The sequence below is a fragment of the Lissotriton vulgaris genome, chromosome 8, assembly GCF_964263255.1.
Source record: "Lissotriton vulgaris chromosome 8, aLisVul1.2, whole genome shotgun sequence".
NCBI lineage: Eukaryota > Metazoa > Chordata > Amphibia > Caudata > Salamandridae > Lissotriton > Lissotriton vulgaris.
Genome location: NC_141696.1, coordinates 1,268,218,282 through 1,268,242,316, shown reverse-complemented (window position 1 = coordinate 1,268,242,316; position 24,035 = coordinate 1,268,218,282). Strand labels below are relative to the sequence as shown.

The 24,035-nt window shown below is 45.9% G+C and overlaps 1 protein-coding gene across 1 annotated transcript in view; it reads right to left on the bottom strand.

The window, feature by feature from the left end:
- Positions 1 to 24,035, bottom strand: part of C1QTNF9 (C1q and TNF related 9) — a 189,186-nt gene that overhangs the window by 18,509 nt on the left and 146,642 nt on the right. The window contains exon 4 of the mRNA XM_086933466.1: positions 10,569 to 10,631. Coding sequence (XP_086789592.1) covers positions 10,569 to 10,631 — 63 coding nt within the window. The remainder of the gene's footprint in view (positions 1 to 10,568; positions 10,632 to 24,035) is intronic.

The window sequence follows — 24,035 nt, the reverse complement described above, 5'->3', positions numbered from 1 at the left end:
AACATATCGTCAGCAAGATACCAAGTGTGTGAGCGGGCCTATTGGTATGTCATATGTACTCATTGCTCAGCATAAATGTTGGACAAGGGGCTCCATCGTCATTATCTATAGTAATGGTGAGAGGGGGCAGTCTTGACGTGTTCCGCCAAATATGTGGCATGCGGGGGAAATAGTCTGAACTTTTTTTGCCCTCACTGTTGGCATTGTATATAACAGTTTCACCCAATGACAATACGCCGGGTGAACCCCAAACTTCTCCATTGGTGCCAGCATGTACGACCAGCTAAAGTATCGAAGGCTTGCCTGATATCTAAAGATAGACATCCTGCGTTTGGGAATTGTGCTGAGCCATATTCATGAGGGTGAAGAGGCGACAGATGTTGAGGGATGTACTGCAATGGGGTACAAATCCGCACTGATCTGTGTGGATCAGCCCAGTGAGGAGAGGGAGTACGCGAGCTCCAATATATTACAAAGAATCTTGTATTCTGTGTTGAGAATGGATAGGGGACGATAGGATGAAAGTTCCATTGGCGGCTTACCTGACTTTAGTAAGGAGGTCACCACTGCTTTCCTAGTTGTGGGGGGTAAATTTCCCTCTTTTAGTGACTTGTTATATAATTGTAGAAGCTTAGGAACCAGTAGTGTGGCATATGTGTAATAAAATTCCACAGGGAGTCCGTCGGAGCCAGGCATTTTGTTGTGAGCTTGTTCTTTAATTGCTCCCCGGATTCCCATTTGAGTAATTGGGACTTTTAAGCCTGCAACTTCCTCATCCGAAACAACTGGAAGTGGTATGGCAGTTAGGAACTCAGCCATTGTCTCCTCTGGCGCTGGAGTGTTGATGAGTACAGGTGCATATAATGATCCTGAAATGCCTTATTACTGTCTATCTGTGTGATAACCAGTTTATTATCTCTAGTAAGTACCACTAGTATTGGCGTTGGGAATGATGGGTGTCTTATTATGTGTGCCAGCATTGTGCTGGATTTGTCCATGTCTGCGTGTGTGCATCTTGTATATGCACACACGCAGACATACATGGGTCAGAGCTGATTTGCATATCGCCATTGTCTAACCCAGGGTGGTGTGGAGTGCAAAAAAACGATGGATTTTGGCCCAGATCTTTTGACTGGGGGAATGTGTGACATTGATCCACATTCGGTCCATCACTTGTTGTTTTTGCATCTTGTATATGCGTTCAAGTCTAATATTCACAAGCGCTCTAGGTATTCCGCATACATTGCCCTGGTATCTAGTAACTTCTCCTCAGCCTGGGTATCTGATTGGGCTGCCACTTCCAGTGCTTGTAATGTTGTCTCCAATTCCGTAATGTCCCGTGTGATCTCTCGCCTGGCCCCCACCACCTGCCCTATCGCGTCCCCCCGCATGGCCTCCACTCTATTAACCTCGATGTAGCCGTGTTCTCATTCTCAGTGAAGTAGGAGGTAATCGATGTGGCTATCGTGTTCCTAAACACTGGATCTTCCAAAATTGTCAGAAGCCTCTAGGTTGGAATTTGGGAAGGGATGCAGCACCATTTATTGGTCAGTATTAGCAGGTTGTGATCAGACATAGTCTTACCTAAATATGTGGTGTGCAGTATTGATGGGAGAATGGCTGGTGTGCAAAGGAATCTATAAAGGCGAGAGTGTAATCCATGGGGTGTGAAAAAAAGGAATATTCTCTCATATTTATATTTCGGAGTCGCCAGCCATCCCCTAGGTTCCACCCTGTGACCCATTTTTGCAAATGTTTGCCTGTTGTATCATACTTGCTCCCGGGCAGTGGCGGGTGTGAGCGATCCAGCACACATCAAGGATCGCATTGAAGTCTCCTCCTAACAGCCAGGGGTATTGTGACCATTCCGCAAGGGCGGTGGATAGGTTGGATAGATATGCTTCTTGGTCAGTGTTAGGTGTGTTTATTGACCCCAATACCACATTTTGTCCATCTAATGTGCCATTCAACAATACATATCTACCTTGATCGTCAATTTTGCTTTCAATCAGAGAAAAGGGGATACCTGCACGTATCCACATCACCGCACCATGAAGGAAAGTGGAATAGGCCATGGCATAGACTTGTCCCCTCCATCTTTTCTGCAATTTAAGGGCATTAACTGTGTTTCCTGAAGATATACAATTTGGGCATGGTGGCTGTGCAACTGGGCCAGTATCTTGTGCCATTTATGGATCAAGCCCATTCCTCTCACATTCCAGGTTAGAAACTTGTATGTTTTAACCCCTGATGCCATTTGAAGGCAACTTGCGAGTCCGTACTCCCCAGTCCCTGATCCCCAAATAGCAACCCGCTCCTGTTAGTGTTACTCAGACCAATCTCAAGCTTGCCCCACAATCAACAACCCAATACTCTGTCAATCGATCAACCTTTGTTCGACCAAACAAAACCTTAAACAATAACATGATTAACTATGATCTAAACAGGTGCCTTCACTAGCGGGGTCGGCTACTACCACAGGTGGTGTGTAAGTATCTAAGTGTAGGTGGTGTGTCTCCACATGATCCGGACCATGTGTAATATACCATGACATCATAGGATTTTTAGAACAACTCTCTCACAATATATAGGGAATAGGGCATTGATCTAGGTGCGAAGTGTATTAATTTCCTGCAACTGCGGGGTAGTAGAATAGTATGGCCCAACCACACATCCCTATGTTCTTTACTGGGGTGAAGGGGGGCGGGTCCCGGGTGGGTCCCTGCCCCCACCCCCATGCTATACAATATCAAAGCACCCTTCACCCCAGTGGGTCATTGCTTAATTGTGTGGACACTGAAGAAAATAATGCAACACTTCCCCCGAGTCTGACGTTGCCTCTCCCGTTGGGCTGGAGCTAATTGGCGGGCAGACAATTTTCAAGGCGGATGCCGATCTAAGAGCCTCTTGTCTGCCTTCCAAAACCATTTTAGGAGATGGGCCTTTTGCTAGGCTGTTCTGTGTGATTAGGCCTCTCCTGCGCCTACGTTGTAGTCTTTGTGTTTTTGGTTGTCTCTGGAAATATTCTGTCCATCCAATCCCAGGCACTCTCAGGCGTTTCAAAGAAGAGGGATTTTTGGTTATGCAGGATTTTTAATTTTGCCGAGAATAGGAGGGCATATGTAAGGCTGGCAGCTCGAACTCTGGATTTGACTTCGATAAATGAAGATCGCTTACCCTGGACTGCCAATGTATAATCTGGGAAGATGGAGACTGTTGTATTGTTAATCTGGTGGGGACCATTGTCTCGAGCAGCTTGGAGGATTCGATCTCGGTCTCTGTAACTTATGATCTTGGCTATAACCGGTCGCGGATTTGTGCCCTGTTTAGGTTTTGCTGTAGGGATTCTTTGCACTCACTATACAGTAAAGAAATCCTACAATCCCTCTGGGCCACCTTTGTCTTGAGCCAGTTTTCAATGAATAATGTTGTCTGTGAGCATGCCGACCCCTCCGTGAGACCCACTATTCTTAAGTTTTTCACCGGGATCTTCCTTCCGCGTCATCTGCCCGGGCCTGTAGGATTTCTATTTGCTGGCATAGTTGTGCTATCTGAACATCATGTTCTTTGACCTTAGGCTCAACAAAGTCCAGTGTCTTTTTGGAGGTCTTGACCCTGTCCGCCATTTCCTGTGGTCATCTTTTAGCAAATTTAGATCTGTAGAGATCGCCCCATCTGTTCCGCTATGTCGGATCTGGACTACCTTATCTCCTGTAGTATCATATCCAGCTTGTCCATAGGGCGATTCAAAGAGTCATCCATGCCTTGTGTACTTCGTATTGAAGAGACCTCCAAAGGCGAGGAACGAGAACGAGCTCTCGTCACCAGTGCCTCCGATTAAGTCTTTGTGCACCCCATTGTCCTCTTTCGCCAGCCAGCAAGGGGGGGAATGGTAAGTGTTATTGAAAGTACCAGACCCCCCTCATGCAAGTCTGTGGTACTAGCTCATTTCCAAGTGGACCCCGCCTCAGCAGATCTCCCCAGCCCCTCTACGGTTTTCAATACACTTGTGGATGTGTACGCCGTAATCACTCCGGTGTTACTGCCAGGCCACGTGTGTTTTCAGGCCTCTAGTGAATTATACCATGGGGGGGTTACTGTAAAAGAGGGTTCTGTTCCTCTCCCTAGTATTTTTTGGGGGAGGCGGTCCAACAAGGGGGGCCACCCCCCTCTCCGATCCATCCCTCACCAGCTGCTGCCTGTAATGCCTTGTTTTACCCCCAAGGTGCGGGCCCTTGTGATGTTTCTCCCAGGCCCAAACTTATGGGCGCGGGCCACATTCAATGTAAAACTCTGTGACCTCCATTCTGCGTTCGGGGCTGGCCGGGAGCAAAGTAATGAGGGAGAGGTAGTGATGCAGATCAGTTAGGTCGCATACAGGCCACAGCTGGTGATTGTTGCAGCAAGTGCTGCCTTACCTGCCGCAAGCCCCTCCCGGGCCTCGATATCCAGCTCCATCGGCCTCCCTCAGACCCTCTGGAACTGTCACCAGGCTTCTCCGCCAACTATGCAGTCAATCCATAGTCAGTTGCAACCTGAGCGTGTCTCGGGGTCACGGTTGAGGGCGGCCTCTCCCTCTCCAGTAGCGTTCTGCCTCCTTGCCGCCAGTTGCACTGGTTCGTGGGTCAGGGCCTTCATCAATCTGGCAAGAAGGGCCCCACCCAAGCCCTAAGGTACCCTCACAAGCCATTCATCAGTCAGCAGGGGGATTAGTCAGCCCCGGTCCAGCCGCAGCTGCTCCAGCACAACCACCACCGCAAAGCAGCTCATCGATCCGTCTCTGTTAGGCGTGTCGGCAAGCTCGGCTTCACCAAGGCAATCCGGGTCAGTCCATTTCACCCTCTGTGTCTCCTCTGCAGGACTTCAAGGCACCCCAGCAATTCCAACCCCCTGGTAGTCGGCCTCTGCTCCGCAGGAACAAGCAATTGAGCCCAGGGCTCAACCGGCCTCAATACAATGCACAGGCTGTGGCCGGTTAAGAGTCAGTCTACACCTTCCACTGCAGTCTCCCTCACCTCTGCTGAGCGGTAAAGGGCCCTCAGGGCTGTGAGTCGCCAACTGAACCCCAATTTTGGGTGTTTCAATAGCCAACAAGTAAGAAAGGGGAGTCCATTTTGCTTCCATATAGTAGAGAACCTTCAATTTACTGAAGAACATACACCTGATAAGAAGAGCTAATATTCACTAAGTATCTACTATCAGCGTTGAACGATAAGTAATACACGTGTTCATGATCTTAGTAGGCTCCATTTTTACCCTCTTATGCTCAGCATTAGTGTTTCATTCCGGGGTTTGCTCATGGCTTTCTTTAATTCTTTCCCTTTTCACCATGGTTGACTCCTCTCAATCCCCTTTGATAGATGCATTTTGTTTTATACATTCACCATTTTTCAGTAAAACGTAATTTTTTTAGATCTAGGGGCCATTTAGAAGCGGACTCCAGTGGGACATCTGCCAAAATTTGACAAATGACCCGTCCGCCCACCTTGCATTTGAAGCACCTTCTTCGGAGATGGGGGGCTTAGTTTGCAAAACCTCCTCCAACAGTTTATGCCAATTCAACCTCCACAAATCCTCCATATAAACAGCCTCAAAAGTCCTGCCTTATCGAAGGTGAGGCTTTCATCACTATTTTTCGCTGTTCATGACTGCCATGACATGCTTGGAGATTGCTAACAGGAAACACGACCTTTACGTGCAAGGCTACAACTCCCCGATCATCATGGATAGTGTTTTTTGTTTTGCAGAAGTAAAACTTTGTTTTAGAGGTTTATTTCTGAAAAATAAAATCATTATGAATGGGTTGGAGGCTCGACTGGCCTTGACATTGTTGCTGAAAGAGCTTCTGATATGTCATCAGGAACACTTGGGCAAACATGTCTCACCAGATTGGCAGGAGACTCTAAATGTAGTAAGCAGATAGCTGCAAGAGTGCCTAAGGCTGCTGGGTGTTCACGTTCCTAGCACTTGGCAAACTTTATATGAACTCCCTAGTTTCTAATTTACAATCTCTAGTTCAAGAATGGATAACTAGATTGTAGTAATTTCTTCTGACAGCTCTTGTGCCATGTGTCCTGGGAAGACTCATATATACCAAAGTATTACCCCTGAGGGTCTTACTCTCCTAAATTTGTAAAGCTATTTAAAACAATTTGAATACTAAATTAGGGGTCCATTTAGATGGCGGAAGGATCGCCACCGCCATGCAGGCGGTGGCGATCCGTCCGTCATCCTTGGCGGGGGGACCGTGGCAGAGGGGAAGACCGTCCGCCGCTTTTCCGCCGTGGTCGCCTTGCGACCGCGGCGGAAAAGGCCTGATATGGTGGCGGTGTCTATCAGACACTACCAGCCATATTAGGATGGCCTGGGAGGAATGCCTTTCCGTGGTGGCAATGCCGCCACGAAAAGGCATACGGTATCTGCTTTGGGGGCCCGTTGCGGGCCCCCAGGGTGAAGGGAGGGTGGGGGGTGCACATGGGGGGTACCTATGGTACGCACAACAAGCATTTTTCACATTGCGGCGGCCGGTGCTTTAAGCACCGTCCGCCGCAGTGTTAAAAATGCGGGATGCACCCGCCACTGTGGCGGGTGCATCCTAATTGGGGGCACGGTTCCTCCGCCCTAGTGGCGGACGGTACCGGCACCCGACAGGATGGCGGACAGACTACGTCCGTCCGCCATCCTAATGGACCCCTAAGTTTGAAGCAAGTATTAATTCGGAATTTTTCACAGTTCAAGATAGCGAAATAATGAAGAATTTCACAGGACAGATTGTGAAAGTGGCTACAAACAAACACTTCATTTCATGATTATCAAATAAACATTTATTATAATTTTTTCAGAACCAATACAATCAATGAGAAAAGAAGGTTGCATCGAACACAGGCAAAACATAAATATTTCACACCAAATATAATCATTAAAAATGGTTAGAACATTGTTTAACTCTCAAAGTATCCAATGATAGAAATGATGTTCTAGACAATTCACATTTGTCCATTCGATGATGTAAATGTTGGGGTTTCGGCCTACTCTATCACATTTCTTGGACCGTCATCAGGACTATGCAGCCTACTCAAAAAAAGCTATCTCATTGACGGGTAAGGTTATCTTACTGCTGATGAGTGTTCATCATCAAGGAGCCAATTAATTATGATAGAGTGAACACATTTCAAATCAGTCTATCTTTGAGCTCTTAGAGAGTTTCTTAAGATATCCAGATGGGGCAAAGGATACAATCTATCCAGGAAACACTGACTCAGTGTCAACGTAGTCTTCAGTAGTTAAACATCATTTGAAGAATGACAGTGCAAATCCAATATCTCCAATTTAAAGAACTGCACATAAAAGAATGCATGTTACCGACACTCGGATCTTGATATGCCTCATTTAGATGTCTGAAGAAAATCAAAAGACTGGGCTGAGTCATTACAGGTTCCTGATTATGTTGACAATTTTCGTGACTGGTGCGAATGGCAGGTGGTGATGAAAAGCTTGCACAATGGGCTGCCTTTTCCATCTAAGCCTCCCTCTGAGTTTTCCTCTCAGCCTAATTTTTCACTGGAAGTTCCAATTTCATCTACTGTGAAATATGGATACTAAATGGTCTAATTGGGAAGCAGGTGTTTCACCCATAGCTTTGGATCTCGCATTCATCTGAAATCTGACTTTGGGCCTAACTGGGACTCACAATGTAGAGACCAACATGGAGTGGCTGGGGCATCTATTTTATCAGATAAGTCTTCTTGGATGCCTTTTAGGTACACAATGGGATTACCTTACACATTGCAGGCATACCGGGTTCTTTGGTCCCAATATTTTTCCTAAACATATGTAAGCTATTTTGGGTTCACATAAAATGGCCCTTAGATTCAGAAAAAAGCTGAGTGTGTGGGAGATGGTCTGATATTTCTCAAATTGGGACTCTTGGGTTTGAAGGTCATCTTTGCACCTACATTCAGATTGCTACCCTGAAACTTTGACTTGTTCGATGTTGTTGAATACTAGTACTATTGAATGCTACTGGACTTCTGGCCAAGTAGAAAGGGGAGAGGGGAAAAGAAGGAAAAAAGTGGGGGGTGAAGTGAAAGCTATAAGGCATACACACTCAGACCCCAAGTCTGCCGTCCTCTTATTCACCACTCTCATTCTCCCTTTAGCCTAGGGTATATCTATCAGAGTCCTTGCACTCCTTAGAAAAAATATTGTGTCTCCTGAGGCACATTAGGAGCTTCAGACACAACCATCTTCATCCCCATAATCCCCTCTGTCCCACCCTTTAATCTCCCCACACTCCAGAAGCCACAGGTGATATGGATGATGAGTGAAAGATGGTGTGCTGCACAGTGTGTACATAGGACAGATTCACAAAAGCATTCATGAGTGTGGGAAGTAGAACGACAGGAGTGCTGTTTTACATACTTTTATATAGCTTTGTGGATCGGCCCTAAGAAATCCATCTCCCTATTAGTAAAAATGCAAAGAGGGCATAGTCCTTTTTAATCTGTACTAATTGTATATAAATAGTCCATGAACATTTCCATTTGATTCCCAGTTTAGATGTTTTGGGGCCAATTCACAAAGAGCATATAAAAGAGTACTGCAGGAGTACTCTATTACGTACTCTTACATGTCTATGTGAATAAGTTCCATGGCACACATTGATGGATGAATCCTTTTTTTGTTTGTTGCTTTAGAGTTTTATATAGCGTAAACTTGACCCAAATCAGGTATTAGAGTGCTTTACACAGGACCAGTTGCATTACATGAGGACACATTCATTTTTAATTTTTTTTTTTGTTAGGCACAGGGAGATTCAGTTATTTGCCCAGAATCACAGGATGTTCAGCGTCATTTCCGAGACTCAAACCCTGTTCCCCAGATTCAAAGTCAACCGCCCTAGCCATTAGGCCAACTCCTCTCTCTTGATTATCCTCTACACAATGCCCCACTTGTGCATCAGTGACACCACAAGACCTCCACAGGAGTGTTGAGAAATCCTATGTCAAATATACTCATAGGGCCCGATTCACAGAACTAATCTGAGACCTAATCCTAAATTACTACTTTTGGTATTCACAGAAGGCATTTAGTAGTAGTAAAGTTAGGATTGTGTCTTGTCTGTCTTAAGTCTGTCTTAAGTCTGTCGCAAGTTTGTCTTAAGTCTGTCTTAAGTCTGTCTTAAGTCTGTCTTAAGTTTGTCTTAAGTCTGTCTTAAGTCTGTCTTAAATTTCTCTAAAGTTTGTCTTAAGTCAAACTTAAGACAAAATCCTAACTTTACAACTACTAACTGCATTATGTGAATACTAAAAGTGGTAAGTTTAGGATTTTGTCTCAGATTAGTTCTGTGAATCAGGTACATTGAGAGTTGCAGAAGAATGCTTAAGACGGCAGAGCTCAGGAACCTGGCAAGAGCATTCCTGACTAACATGTCAAACCGCGCACAAGGAGAATTCGAGAGTGAAGATGCATGCTCATCCACTTTCATTAATCATCCCGCAACACAAATCTTTCCTATTTTCACTACTAGAGGTACACATGTAAGAGCAAATTCCATCAGTGGCATCAGACAGTGAAGAAAATGTACTACCAGAGTTGCTCATTGAATCTAAATCTGTCAGCAACATCAGACATTGTGGCTAAACATCCACAGGCGGAATTTTATCCCCTATTCTACAGTGCAGAGAATTCTAAATAAATCAGATTTTTATCATTACTGTTGCTGGCAGAAAAATACATCACAAAGTATCACATTATGACACCTTTTTGTAGTATATAGTTATATAGGGCCCGATTCACAGAATGAATTTAAGACTCAATCCTAAACTTACTACTGTTTTGGTATTCACAGATTGCACTTACTACTTTTGGTATTCACAGAATGAATTTACTACTTTTGGCATTCACAGAATACACTTACTACTTTTGGTATTCACATAATGAACTTACTCATTTCGGTATTCACAGAAGTTAGGACTCCTAACTTTAGGACTCCTAAATGCCTTCTGTGAATACCGAAAGTCTTAAAATTAGGATTTTTCTCAATTTAGTAGTAGTAAAGTTAGGACTCCTAACTTTAGGACTCTTAAATGCCTTCTGTGAATACGGAAAGTCCTAAAATTACGATTTTTCTCAATTTAGTAGTAGTAAAGTTAGGACTACTAACTTTAGGACGCCTAAATGCCTTCTGTGAATACCAAAAGTCTTAAAATTAGGATTTTTCTCAATTTAGTAGTAGTAAAGTTAGGAGTCCTAACTTTACTACTACTAAATTGAGAAAAATCCTAATTTTAAGACTTTCGGTATTCACAGAAGGCATTTAGGAGTCCTAAAGTTAGGAGTCCTAACTTCTGTGAATACCGAAATGAGTAAATTCATTCTGTGAATACCAAAAGTAGTAAGTGCATTCTGTGAATGCCAAAAGTAGTAAGTTTATTCTGTGAATACCAAAAGTAGTAAGTGCAATCTGTGAATACCAAAACAGTAGTAAGTTTAGGATTGAGTCTTACGTTCATTCTGTGAATCGGGCCCACTGACTTTTAGAAACTGACATATTGATATTTTCTCACCTGGTGGTCCTCTTTCTCCTTTGTTGCCATCTTTTCCTGGGATCCCCGGAGGTCCTGCTTCACCTAATAGAAGAAAGAAGCATTGACACATTTAAATCCCATCAATAACACATACAATGACAATAAGGCAATGACTAAATGAAAGCAGGATTTTCTTTTTAAGGATACATGATAATAGAGATTCCAGTTTATTGAGCCTTGCTATCTAAGATAAACCACTTTACAAAGATTTTTGGGTGCCATTTTATAATCTCCTTAAATTCTGGACATCATCAAATTGGGACTGATAAAATGCTGTTCTTCTATTTTATTGCTTTTTATAGTTTATCAATGAATGTATTAATTTGTGTTGGGATAAGGATATACAGAAAACAGAGAGGCATGTATTGGTACACATGGATTCTCGACGAGGGATGTATGGATATTTTGAAGGAACAGCATGAGAAACAGGACTGGGAAATACCAACAGAGATAAAGAAGGACCGGGGGACCCCGAGAGAGCAGGACATTGAGATACAATATGAAGAACAAAAATATTGTTCTGCAAAATACCATAGCCAGCATATATACTAACAAAATATTGTGACAAAAAGCAAACATTTACTGGGCCTGATTTTGAGCTTGGGGGATTGGATACTTAATATTGTGATGGAGTATTCCATCCACTGAGATCTAAATGAGGCCCTTAATTTTTTAGAAATCAAGCGGAAGAGGGTAACCCCGGACAAAGAAGAAACAGAAAAGAAGTCCACTTGGACAGGGGGAAAGTTGAGTAGGGAAGTTAACTGCACTCCAGCCATGGCCGGCAGTGGGAGTACCTGCAGGGCGGTGACGTGGGGAGGGGCAGAGTGGGGGGTAGTAATGTATGGATTACGGAGTTTTACAGGTACGTAAACATTTAAATAAATAAAACAAATTTTGTTGCGGGCACTGCATTGCATTTGGGAATGCAGTGCACTCAACGAAATTCGTTTTATTTATTTAAATGTTTACTTACCTGGGAAGCTCCGTAATCCATACATTACTACCCCCACCCTGCCCCTCCCCCTCCCCATGTCACCGCTGGCTGCGGCTGCTGCACCCCACGGCAAGGCTCGGAAGTTAATGTATTGCATCCCTTATGGATATGTGCGGCTCCCATGAGGGATGAGGAGTAAGTTCCACACTTGTATTTATGTTGTTTATACCCAACAGTGACAATGCAGAACGTTAGTGGGGAGCTCCGGATGCCACAGGATGGAGGGGAACCCGAGAGCTCACAAAGGTAGCGTTCTGTCAGGCCTCTCAAATTATTTATTACCTAACTTCGATAGACATCTGGAAGGCCTTGTTTCTTGACAGACTTTTAATATGCAATGGGTATGTGCATGTGGTAAGTGGAGCCAGTCCATCATTAATTCACACGGTTGTTGTATATGTGAGACATGACACTGAAGGTTTAGGGAGGGGTCTTTTCTGTGGTAACTACATGTCTGCAAATAACAAAGCTGCAGAATTTTATATATGTTCATGTTTAACATGAGCAGCACAATGTGGAACCTGGAAGAACTGAAGCAATGGTGATGGACCTGGCCCTTTTTGCAGGGTCACCCCCAAATATTTGCCTTTGCCCTCCATATTTTGCTGAATTTGTTTTTGCTGCCCTTAGGACTCTGTGCACTTTTCTACTACTACCAAGTGCTTAAGTGCTTGTGTTCACTCATTAAAAAAGGTAGAATTGGCTTATATCCAGGAGGCATATTTCATTTACTTGTAAGTCTCTAGTGGAGTGGCAGTACATGTGCGCAAGGCCTGCAAATCGAATGCTACAAGTGGGTTTGCAGCACTGATTGTGCCACCCACTTAAGAAGCCTTTTAAACATGTCTCAGGCCTGCCATTGTGTAGCCTGTGTTTGCAGTTCTAAACTGCTATTTCGACCTGCCAAAATAAACCCTTTGCCAGGCCCAAATATTCCTTTTTAAAACATATAAGTCACCCCTAGGTTAGTCCCTGGACAGCTCCAAGGGTAGGGTGCAGTATATTTCAAAAGTTGGACATGTTCTTTTATGTTTTACATGTCCCAGTAGTGGAAAACTCTTAAATTAGTTTTTCACTACTGCAAGGCTTATCTCTCCCATAGGATAACACTGGAGTTGCCTTATTACATTTTATAAGTGTAATTTCCAAATGGGAAGAGATAAGTGGTTCATGTTGTGCATCTCTGGAATCCTAATTTAAAGTCCCAAACTATGGTAAAGTCAGATTTTAAATTACAATTCTGAAAAAGCCACTTTTTTTCTCTTGCCTTACCCATTTTCTGCCAGCAGCCTGTCTCTGGTCACATGACTGGGTGTAGTTGGCAGTTGATCTTTGTTTATTCCTCCTAGACAGCCACACACAATGGGAGCTTAGATGTGACAGGATGGGTCATCTCTGACACCTGAATAGGCTGTGTTCTGTCTAAACACAAAGGGCTGCATACTCCCTGTAGTTAGTCTGGAGCCAATTAAGGCAAGGCATTTGTGCATTCATCCAGAAGCTTCATCCCACTTCAAAGACACAACTGTGTATAAAAGAAGGCCCTCAGACACCACCACTTGAGTGCACTTCAGGACCTGTGGATATTCTGACATGAAGAAGGACTACTGTGCTGATACAAGGACTGCCAATCTGCTGGACTGCTGCTCTAAAGGAACTGCTGCCCTGCTGTGCTGACCTGCTGACATCTTGACTGGGGAAGAACTGGACCTGCAACTTAATTTTCTACCCAACACTGCAGAGTGACTCAAAGGTCTAGTCTGCTGACCTCCTGATCTGAGCCTCAGGGATGATAAAGGCTCCCCAACAGCTCCTGAACCTATCTTCAGCAGGTTCCTGAACCCCAGGTGGTGACTCTCAGGTCATGCACCCTTGTTTTGGCTCTGAAGCTCTTGAACTCATGCTTTTGGGCTCTTCATAATCATAAACTGTTCCGTTTGCGCTGGAACCGTGCCGCTCGCTCGCTCTGAGGGCAAATGTGAGCCCCCCACTGCCAGCCCATCTCTTCGCACAATAGCAATGACAGCCCCCGGGGGACCACTGACATGAAGCACCAGCCCGCCTATCTGTGATGCACGCCCTGCTCTTAGCGCCATGCCGACCACTGCCCGCGATGCCCTCCTTGCTCCTCCCGCCCTTCTCCAACACGAACAAGGCTCTTGGAACACAACCGGAGAAGGTAAACCTTCAGCTGGAATAATCTGGGACTGAATCCAACCCATCCTCCTTTGCGGTCGGCCTGAATATTTGACATTGACCTTGTTCAGCACTACCAGTTAGCCACATTTGGGGCAATATGCTTTTAGGTGCTATATTGCAGTTTATTATTTCAAAATTCATAACTCTGGTTCTACTGGTTGGATTCTTGTTGTTTTGGTCTTGTTTTATTATTTTAATTGACCTCTAGTTTTCTAACCAGGTGTGGGATCCTTCTGTGTGATGTTTTCACTATGTTACTGTTTGAAATGTTGCAAAAATTCTTTGCACATTGCTTCTAAGTTAAAGCTGACTGCTCTGTGTCAATCAATCAATCGGGGGGTTTTAAGCGCACTACTCACCTGTGAGGGTCTCAAGGCGCTGGGGGGGGGGGGGGGGGGGGGGTTTGGGTACGTGGAAGGAGATTCTCCCATTGAGGTATTGGGGTCTTGTGTTGTGGAGGAATTTGTAGGCGTGGGTGAGTATCTTGAAAGTGATTCTTTCATGACGGGGAGTCAGTGGAGGTTCCGTAGGTGTTGGCTGATGTGCTCATGTCAGGGGATGCCGAGGACGAGTCTGGCTGCGGTGTTCTGTATCATCTGGAGCTTGCGGAGTGGAGACTTGTTGATGCTGGCGTAGAGGGCATTTCCGTAGTCCAATCTGCTGGTTAGGATGAGTGCTTGGGTGTCTGTCTTCCTTGACTTGGAAGGGATCCATTAGAAAGTCTTTCGGAGGATGCGGAGGGTGTTGAAGCAGCTGGATGCAATGTTGTTAACTTGCGTGTTCATGGAGAGGGAGGAGTCGAGTACGATGCCAAGGTCTCTGGCATGATCCGTGGGGATCGGAGGACTGTCAAGTACGGTGGGCCACCAGGTGTTGTTCCATGCTGATGGGGTGGTTCTGAGTACGAGGAATTCTATCTTCTCCGAGTTGAGCTTCAGGCAGCTGTTGTTCATCCAGGCCGCGGCGTTCTGCATTCCTTCCTGGAAGTTGAGTCTGGTGGTGGTGGGGTCCTTGGTGAGGGAGAGGATGAGCTGGGTGTCATTGGCGTAGGATACTATGCTGAGGCCGTGCTGTCTGACGATGGTGGCGAGGGGGGCCATGTAGATGCTGAAGAGGGGTGGACTGAGTGATAATCCAAGGGGTACTCCGCAGTTGATTTCTGTGGGTTCAGAGAGGAAAGGTGGCAGTCTGATTCTTTGGCTTCTGCCGGTGAGGAACTAGCGGATCCAGTCGAGGGCGGTTCCTTGTATGCCGGCGTCGTTTAGTCTGGTGGCGAGTGTGCAGTGGGAGACTTTGTCGAAAGCTGCTGACAGGTCGAGTTGTATTAGGGCTGCGGTGTGTCCTTGGTCGAGGAGGCTGCGAATGTTGACTGTGGGAGTGAGTAGGGCTGTCTCAGTGCAGTGGTTGCTGCAGAATCCAGATTGGGAGGGGTCGAGGATGGAGTTGTCTTCGATGAACTTTGTCGGCTGTGCTTTGACGGTCTTCTCAGCGACTTTTGCCGTGAAGCGAAGGAGAGAGATGGGCCTGAAGTACTTGAGGGCTGTGGAATCTGCTGAGGGTTTCTAGAGCAGGGGTCTGACTTCTGCGCGTTTCCAGTCATCGGGGAAGGAGCCGGTCATGAAGGTGGCATTGATGGTGTGTCATAATTCTGGTGCAATGGCAGCTCTGTGGTAGATGTGAGGTGGGCAGGGGTCCGTGGGGGCTCCAGAGTGGATGCTTTTCCTGGTCGAGGCTGTCTCTTAGGTCGTGACCGGTTTCCAGGAGGCGATGGTGGGCTGGCTGGTGTTGCTGGAGGGTGAGGTGGTTGCGGGATTGGGTATTTGGTCATTGAAGTTGTCAAAGAGGTTCTTGATTTTCCGGTGGAAGTACTTTCCAAGTTTGTCGCAGAGGTCCTGGGAGGGTGTGATGTCTGTGGTTTCGCTGGCGGATAAGGTGAATTCCTGGATGATGCGTTAGAGTTCCTTGGAGTTGCCGGTGTTGGAGAGAATTTTGTTGTGGATGAAGGTTCTTTGGGTGGTTCTGATGTGTGGTGGAATTCGGTCATGGCATTTTTGTAGGTGGTATGGGTTTCAGGCGTCTTGTTGCTTCACCAGTTCTTCCCGAGACGTCTGCAGGTGCGTCTGGCTTCTTGGAGGTTGGTGTTGAAACAGGTGGCTTTCCTGTGGTGCCGTCTGTTGGAGTTGCGTAGCGGGCGAGCTTGTTCATGCAGCTGGAAATCCAAGTGTGAAGTACTCTGGCTGCGAGGTTGGCATCGATTGTGGCAGTGGGGGGTCGCCGTTGAGGGTGGAGTTGAGCTGCTCCTCAGTGACTCTGCTCCAGTTTCTTCGCGGAGGGCACGGAGCTGCTCTGGGCAGCTTGGGTTTGTTGACGAAGTGTACGCAGTGGTGGTCAGTCCATTGGGGTTGCGTGGTGTGGCAGAGGTAGGTTCTGTTTCCCCCTGCGAAGATGGGGTCCAGGGTATGTCCTGCCTTGTCGGTGGGCATGGTGACGAGTTGTTTCAGTCGATGTTGGCGAGGTGGTCAAGGAGGGTGGTGGAGTTGTGGTCTCTGGGGTTGTCGAGGTGTCAAGCCACCAGAGCATAGGTTAATTTGAGGTTTGTTTGCTTGTGCCTCACCGTGACTAGGATTGGGGTTGCTGCTTGACCAGAACTCACACCACAGTCAACCAGTAACTCAGTTTCTGACAAACGTTATACAATACAATCTAATTGATCAAATGTTCAAATATCTATGACTAGAATGAAACTAGATGACCGTCTACTTTTAATCCAGGTGATAACTCTAATAAGCTAAAAAGAAGTAGCTGTATTAAGGTGCCTCAAACATCAGGCAAGATTACAGTGGTGGGCACTCTATTCAGGATTACCAGCTATGATCACCTCAGTGCAGCATTGCCAGCACTAATGTAAACAAACATTGGCAATGCCAATACGTCTGACTTTAAATGATTATTGTATTGTTATGTGAAACCTTATAAATAAATAGCATATGTATTTCTGTGAAAGAAAGGAAATGTAAAATAATGTAGGTGTAGGTTAAAAGGACAGATGACAGTAGCACCGGGAAAACAGACATAATAATCGATGTAGGTTAATGACTAAGCTCTTCCCATGGCTGTATGACGTTACCGCGCCGTCCGTTGCAACCCATGCCTTTACCAAGCATACCTTTTCAACTAATTTAATTGTAAAAGCATGAATGTTAAAGGGATATTCATGGTGAAGGTCACCCTTGCGCTGAGTCCTAAATCTGGTTCCTTGCACCCCCCACTGCCCCAGTCCTTTTTAAAAAATACTCCTCCCTTGCGCCCCAGAAGGGGACACCTGCGAGACCCCCCCCAAGCCCAAGGCCCTTCTAATAACTACCCCTTTCCTGAGCCCTAAATGCAGATCCTGCATGACCCCCTCCCGGCCCTTGGCCCATCTAAAAATGACTCCTTCCCTTGCCTGCTCCATGAAAGTGGTCCCCTGCGCAACTTCCCCCTCCTGACCCCCACCCCTTGAAAAAACGACCCCTCCCCTGAGCCCTAAAAGAGGTCCCTGTGGGACTCCCCCCTAAAAAAATTAAAGAAATTCGTAACCTCAGGCCCAATCCCCCTTACCCTTCCACAGCGTCAATTCCTCCTTAGCTCTTCTGAAGAGCACATCGTAAAGAGGAAGGGGAAGGGTCTCTTCATTTCCTCTAACGACGCAGTTAGCCTTCACCACCTTACCTTACCTTTACCATGCATACCTTTACAATAAATTACACTGTGAACGCATGCGTGGTAAAGGCTATTGGTGGTAACAGTGCACACCCTTACCACACATATACCTTTACCAGCCGCTATCCATGCAGGTAACAGTGGTGCGGGGGTGGGCAGAGTAATGGCGGGTTTTGAGGGACGATGCTGAGGGAAAATTAAATATTTATTGAATCATCCCTCGAAATCCCCCCTTACTCGGCCCCACCACTGTTACCTGCACAGACCGCGGCTGATCTTTACCATACATACCTTTACAACGTAATTTGTTGTGAACGGATGAGTTGTAAAGGCCATGCGTGGTAACGGTGCATGCACTGTAACTCAAGAGTTGAAAAGGCTTTGTGTAGGATCAGCCACATTATAATGGCTGTTTCCCTCCTCCCATCTGTGCTGCTACCCGAGAAAGACAAACACCATGAATTATCTAGTTATCTAAGACGCTTTTATTGCATTACCAGGTCATGTGTGCACCCATGAATGGGTTAGAGAGTCTCATTATGTAACTCCTGTTGTGAGTACTGCTTTTAAGTGGGTACAGACAGGGCCGGTTTAGGGCAGTGCAACTGGTGCAGTTGAACTGGGCGCTGACCTGGGGAAGGGGCACTGATCTCAGGGGTCGGGCGCTGTGTTTAGCAATAACGTATGATTTAAAAACACCTTCAGCAAGGTTCCTTGTGCAGCCAGTTTTCAGGCAGCATTAAAAATGTCAAGATAACTCTTGTGATTAATGCTCCTGCTAGAGAGAGAGAGAGATCGGAGTTTTGTCTAGTGGCAATTTTAACTCGCCATAAAGTAGCGCAGAGAGTTAATATGCCTGCTGCAAAGAATGCATTCTGTGCATATCACAGATCTGTATGTTATATGGATAGCTGAGTGGATTACTGCTTTTGTCACAGAGATCCTTTTGTTTCAGCAGTTCATAAGATACAACCCGAATAAAGAACAGCGACTGTTAGAACTGTCTTCAAAGAGCTGCTTGTAAACTGCATAAAATAGGTTAGGACGTTCAGTTTTTTCCCAGTCTTTCATAACTATACCTAATATTGCTAAAAAATGTTTGTTTGGGTAGATTCTTATTAGTAAAGTCAGCCTTTACCAGTGCTTTAAAACAAATGAAATATATGTGAAAGAGGGTCTATGCAGAGATATGGGACACTTTGACCTTGGTGGTTGTGAGGGAATCTGAGGAGATGGTCATGGAGTGGGGGGGTAACCAGAACTAATTGTTGCACCGGGCGCCAACAGCTCTAAAGTCGGCCCTGGGTACAGAAGTCCCATCTTCTAGTAGGTTGTTATTGGAGAGGGTTTATTTTTGTAAAGTATTTTTACTGAATTGAACAATAATAAATCATGTATTAATTTGAAAGATATTTGAATATTTCATCATACATAACAGTAATCTGGTTAATACAGTCATTGCAATCAGGGTGAATTACGAAGTCGCCTTTCTGTACGTTTCAGTTCTAATTCTGTTGATAGGGACACACATAAATCACCTTGATGCGCATTCCACTTGCCCATCTTTTTATCCCATTTCTCCGGGCACTCTCTCGCTTTAAACACCTCTGTTTCCGCAATCATGTATTTATCATATTCTTTAACCAATGTCTGGAGTGAGGGTCTGTTTGCTACTCCCCATTTCCTGGCTATCTCCCTCTTAACTTGTGTGTAGCCTAATGTCATGAATTGTTGTTCGATTTCTGTAAGGTCTGTTGGCTCCCATCTATTCAAGAGACCCAGGCGAGGTGTGAGGGTGTGTTCCTTCCCCAGTGCCTCTACGATGTGTTCCGTGGCTCCCTCCCATAGGCGCCTCACTTGCGGGCATTCCCATATCCTGTGGTAAAAAGTTGCGTCTTGTTGACAACCTGGAAGGCAGAGTACATTAATTTATTTATTTATTTGTAAAGCGCAGCATTTATCCCTAAAGATATCAAGGCGTTAATGGCAAGAAAGGCCAGGCTGCTGATGAGGTAGGAACAGATGGATGTTAGTCTTTGGGGAACAGATGATTTTTTAGTTTTTTCGGAATGATAGGTAGTTGGTTGTGAGGCGTAGATCCAGAGGGAGTTCATTCCATTTCCAAGCCACAAGATATGAGAAGAAGCACCGTCCTGTCCTCACCGAAGGCTCCTTGTGGGAACATAGAACTCGATTTTCCCCTGCAGTATTCTAGGGCGGTTTAGATGTAGTACTTTATGTGCATGACTGAGCAGTTTGAATACTGCTCTCTGTCGCATAGGTAGCCAATGCAGGTTTTTCATGCACATTGATGCTGAGCTTAATCTACTTTTGTTGCACACCAGCCTGGCTGCAGCGTTTTGCAGCACCTGTAGCTGTGTGAAGAGGAGCTCTTTCATACCCTCGAATAGGGCATTTCCATAGCCAAGCTGGCTTATGAGCAGGGTCTGCATGACTGTTCTTCTGCAATCCAGCGGGATCCAAGGGAAGAGTCTAGTCAGCAGTATCAGGGTTGCAAAGCCCTTTCCACAGAGGGCCCGCACATGGTCCTTCATGGAGAGGGCATTGTCGATAGTGATACCCAGGTTTCTTGCGCATTGCTTGGGGGTTGGGGCAGTACCAAGGGTTTGCGGCCACCATGTGGCATCCCAAATTAAGTTGGCGCTTCCAAAAAGCAGGATTTCTGATTTCCCTGCATTTAATTACAGATGGTGCTCGGACATCCATTGTGCCATCTCTGAAAGGCAATTATGCAGTTTTATTTTAGTGACTTCAGGTCTTTCCTCAAGGGCTACCATCAGCTGTGTGTCATCCGCATATGAGCAGATGCCAATTACCCATTTTCTACTAATTTTCGCCAAGGATGATACATAGGCGTTAAATAGACTGGGGCTTAGCGATGCCCCCTGCGGGACACCACAGCTGATGGCGCTAGGTTTAAATTGTAAATTACCTAGTTGAACTGTTTGTGTCCAGTTACTTAAAAACGAACTGAGCCATTCCAAAGCTTTGGAGTGGATTCCCTTTTTGTAGAGGGTATCCAGAAATTTGATGTGTGAGACCATGTCGAACACTGCCGACAGGTCTAGCAGTATCAGGGCTACCGCTCCTCCCTGGTCAGTGCGTGCTCTGATGTTGTCCAGTACTGCCAGTAGCGTGGCCTTTGTGCTGTTGGTAGCCCTGAAACCTGTCTGAGAGGGGTTGAGTAAATCGTTAGCTTAAAGGTAATTTGATAGTTGTCTATTTACCAACCTCTCCAGCACTTTGGAGAGGTATAGTAATTGAGAGATTGGCCGATAATTTTCAGGGTTGAGCACATCTGTTCCTGCTTTTTTCAATAAAGGCATTACTACAGCCTGTTTCCAGCTGTCTGGGAAGGCGACCACCTGAAGTGAGTTATTGAGGAGCTGCGTGACATAGGGGCAAAGGATTGGGGCAATCTGAGTGAAAATGAAATGGGGGCAAGGATCTAGGGGGAACCAGATTTTACTTCACCCATTGCTTTTAAGACCTCGGTCTCAGTGAGGGGAGAAAAATTGCTCATCTCTGATGGGGCTTCTGGGTGAGGGGCCCAGAAATTCCGATTAGTTGTTTCTGATTTGGTGATCGGGCTGAAGGTGGAGTAAATTTGTCTTATTTTCTCCGAAAAGAAGTTGCTGACTTTTTCGCAAGCTTCTATTGAAGGGGGTACAATTTGGGACATACTGGCTGGTTTGCTGAGTTCTTAAACTATTTTGTAGAGCTCCTTAGCTGAATTACAGTTTTCGTTAATTCACTGTGCAAAGTAAGTTTTTTTGCATTTCTTATAGCGTTGTTGTAGGATTTAAGTTCGGATTTGTACCGTGCTCTATCTGTTTCCTGTTTGGACAGTCTCCATTGGTGTTCTATATTTTGACATTTCCTTTTAAGAACCTTGAGTTGTGGTGTGTACCATTTCTCAGTGGTGTGTCTCTGCGATTGTTTTGATTTTCGCATAGGTGCAAGTTGGTCTAATGTCCCTCTGATTTCCGTTTCCAAGTTATCTTCTCCAGTGTCGACAGGGAGATTGCTCAGATTCTGGGTATTATGGCAATAAAAATGTGATTGGAACGATGTGTTGGTGACTAGTCTCCAGGCTCTATTGGTTGACTGCTGGGGCTTGCAGGTTGTTTTTTTTGTTTTAGACGGTAGACCCAGTGAGAATGATATAAGCGAGTAGTCTGTCCATAATAATGGTTTTATCTCATGAATTAGAGTATGTTCGATGTTAGAAAAAAGTAGGTCAAGGGTGTGCCCTGCTGTGTGAGTCGGCCCCTTGATCCATTGCTTAAATTGCAGGATCTGCATGTTGTTCTCCAATTGTGAGGTCACAGGATTATCAGCTTTTTCGTAGTGAACATTGAAGTCCCCTATTACTATGTAGTTCTTGTGCTTTAGGCATACTGGGAGGAGTTGGGTAAGTAGCCTGGTACTAACTTTGACTTGGTGACCAGGAGGATTGTAGATCACAGCGCCAGCTAGTATAGTGAGACCATCATGGAGTAGCTGGAAAGCTAACATTTTGTGTTCAACCTGTTGAGCCACTTGGACAGGTTGGCATGTCAGGTGGTCCTTAAATAGTATCGCTACCCCCCTTTCCTTTCGGCCGCGCCTATCTCATTTAACTATTTTGTAGTTGGCCGGTAGAGCATTAGCAACGTCAGGGGAATTATTTTCATCCAGCTAGGCTTCAGTGATAAAAACGAGTTTGGGATTCCTCACACTGACAGTGTCCCAGATATCGTGGCAGTGCTTTGGTACCGATCTAGCGTTAAAATAAATACAAGACAATTTGCAGAGGTCTAGTTCTGCCTCCCTGCCTGTCTGATTTTGCCTCAAGCTGCACCATTTACAACCAAGGCAGGAGAATAGGCCGTTTGTAAATCCTGGGTAGGCTTTTTCGCATCGTGTGTTATCATTGTCTGCCTTGTGAGAGGGGCTATCAGTGCATCTCTCGAGTATCTAAGAACGGTACCTGGGGTTGGGTTGACACAAGCAGGGGTTCTGGCCCCTGCCTCTGGCCAGTCGTGGACGGGCACAGACGGGCTTGCCTTAGGCGCGCCTTTGGCACCCCAGCAGCGCGTCCGCTGGCACATTGGTTTAATATCGCGGAGAGTGCGGAAGTGTAACTCCCCCCTCCCTCGGCCATCCACTCAAACGGCACAGAACCACGGTGGACCAGGGCGGGGAAGCCAGCAGGGAACAGAACGGCGTGTAACAGTGCAAAGGCGCATTAAAATGAAGTAAGCACTACAATTTTAAAATTTCTAAAAGTTTCAGCAAATAGGTATTTTGCAAGAGTAACAGAGATAAAAACACCGGCAGCCTTACCGGAATGACGATACACGTCCACTGGCCACCTCCGTCTGATATCGTGGAGAGCGCGGGAGTGTAACTCCACCCTCCCTCAGACCGGAAGTGCCAGCGATTGGACCTGCTACTTCCTGGAACGCCGTCCACTCAAACGGCACACAGCCGCGGTGGACCAGGGAGGGGAAGCCAGCAGGGAACAGAACGGCGTGTAACAGTGCAAGGGCGCAATAAAATGAAGTAAGCACTACAATTTTAAAATTTCTAAAAGGTTTAGCAAATAGGTATTTTGCAAGAGTAACGGAGATAAAAACACCGCAGCCTTACCGGAATATCCTAGAGCCTATCCTCGCCAGGGTTATTCATGTCAGGTAACATCTATGTAGGATTTTTAGTTGAATGAGTCTGTAACAGAGTGTTATGGCTGCCTCCCGAGGAGACATCAATGCAGCCTGCCAGTCATCAATAGGCCCCAGGTCCAGTTGCCATCTCTGCCGAAGTTTGTGGAAAGTATATGGCAGATTGTTGCATAGTTTTCTATATGTGAGTGAGATGGCCTTGGTGAGCTATGGTCTGTCAAGAAGCCTGTCCTCAGGAGTGGATGAGTCTTGGATATCTGTCATGTCTGGGAGAGCTGTGGTGAGGGTGTGTCTAATTTGAAGATATCTACACACCTCCCCCTGGGCCAAGTCATACGTCTTCTGTAGGTCTCCGAATTTGAGAAGTGCACCCTTCTTTACCAAGTCTCCTATCATAGAGATTTCTATAATGTCCCATTTGTCAAACCCGGGGTGGCGGTCAAGAAGACCCAAACTCTGGGTACACCACAGAGGCGTAGCTTTAGTGAGGGTCTTTGCCCAGCCCAGATGGGAGTTTGCCTGGTGCCATATTATCACTGTGTGGGCTGTCGTCCTACATATCGACCTTTCCGAGCTTTAGAACACAATGCCTCCAGATATCCAGCCCTCCCCATCTGATATCTGTCTAGCATGTATGCCGGGTCCACCCAGGACCTGTACATCCAGTGGTTCACCACCACCAGCTATGATGCCCAATAGTAAAGGCGGACATCTGGGAGGGCAGTGCCCCCTCATACCACCCCTTAGTCAGCTTTTTCATGGCTATTCGAAGGGATCCACCATCCCATAGCAGCATTCTGATTTCGCTCTCTACCCCTGAGAAGTATGCATCTGGGATCCTGTGTGGACAATTTTGAATGA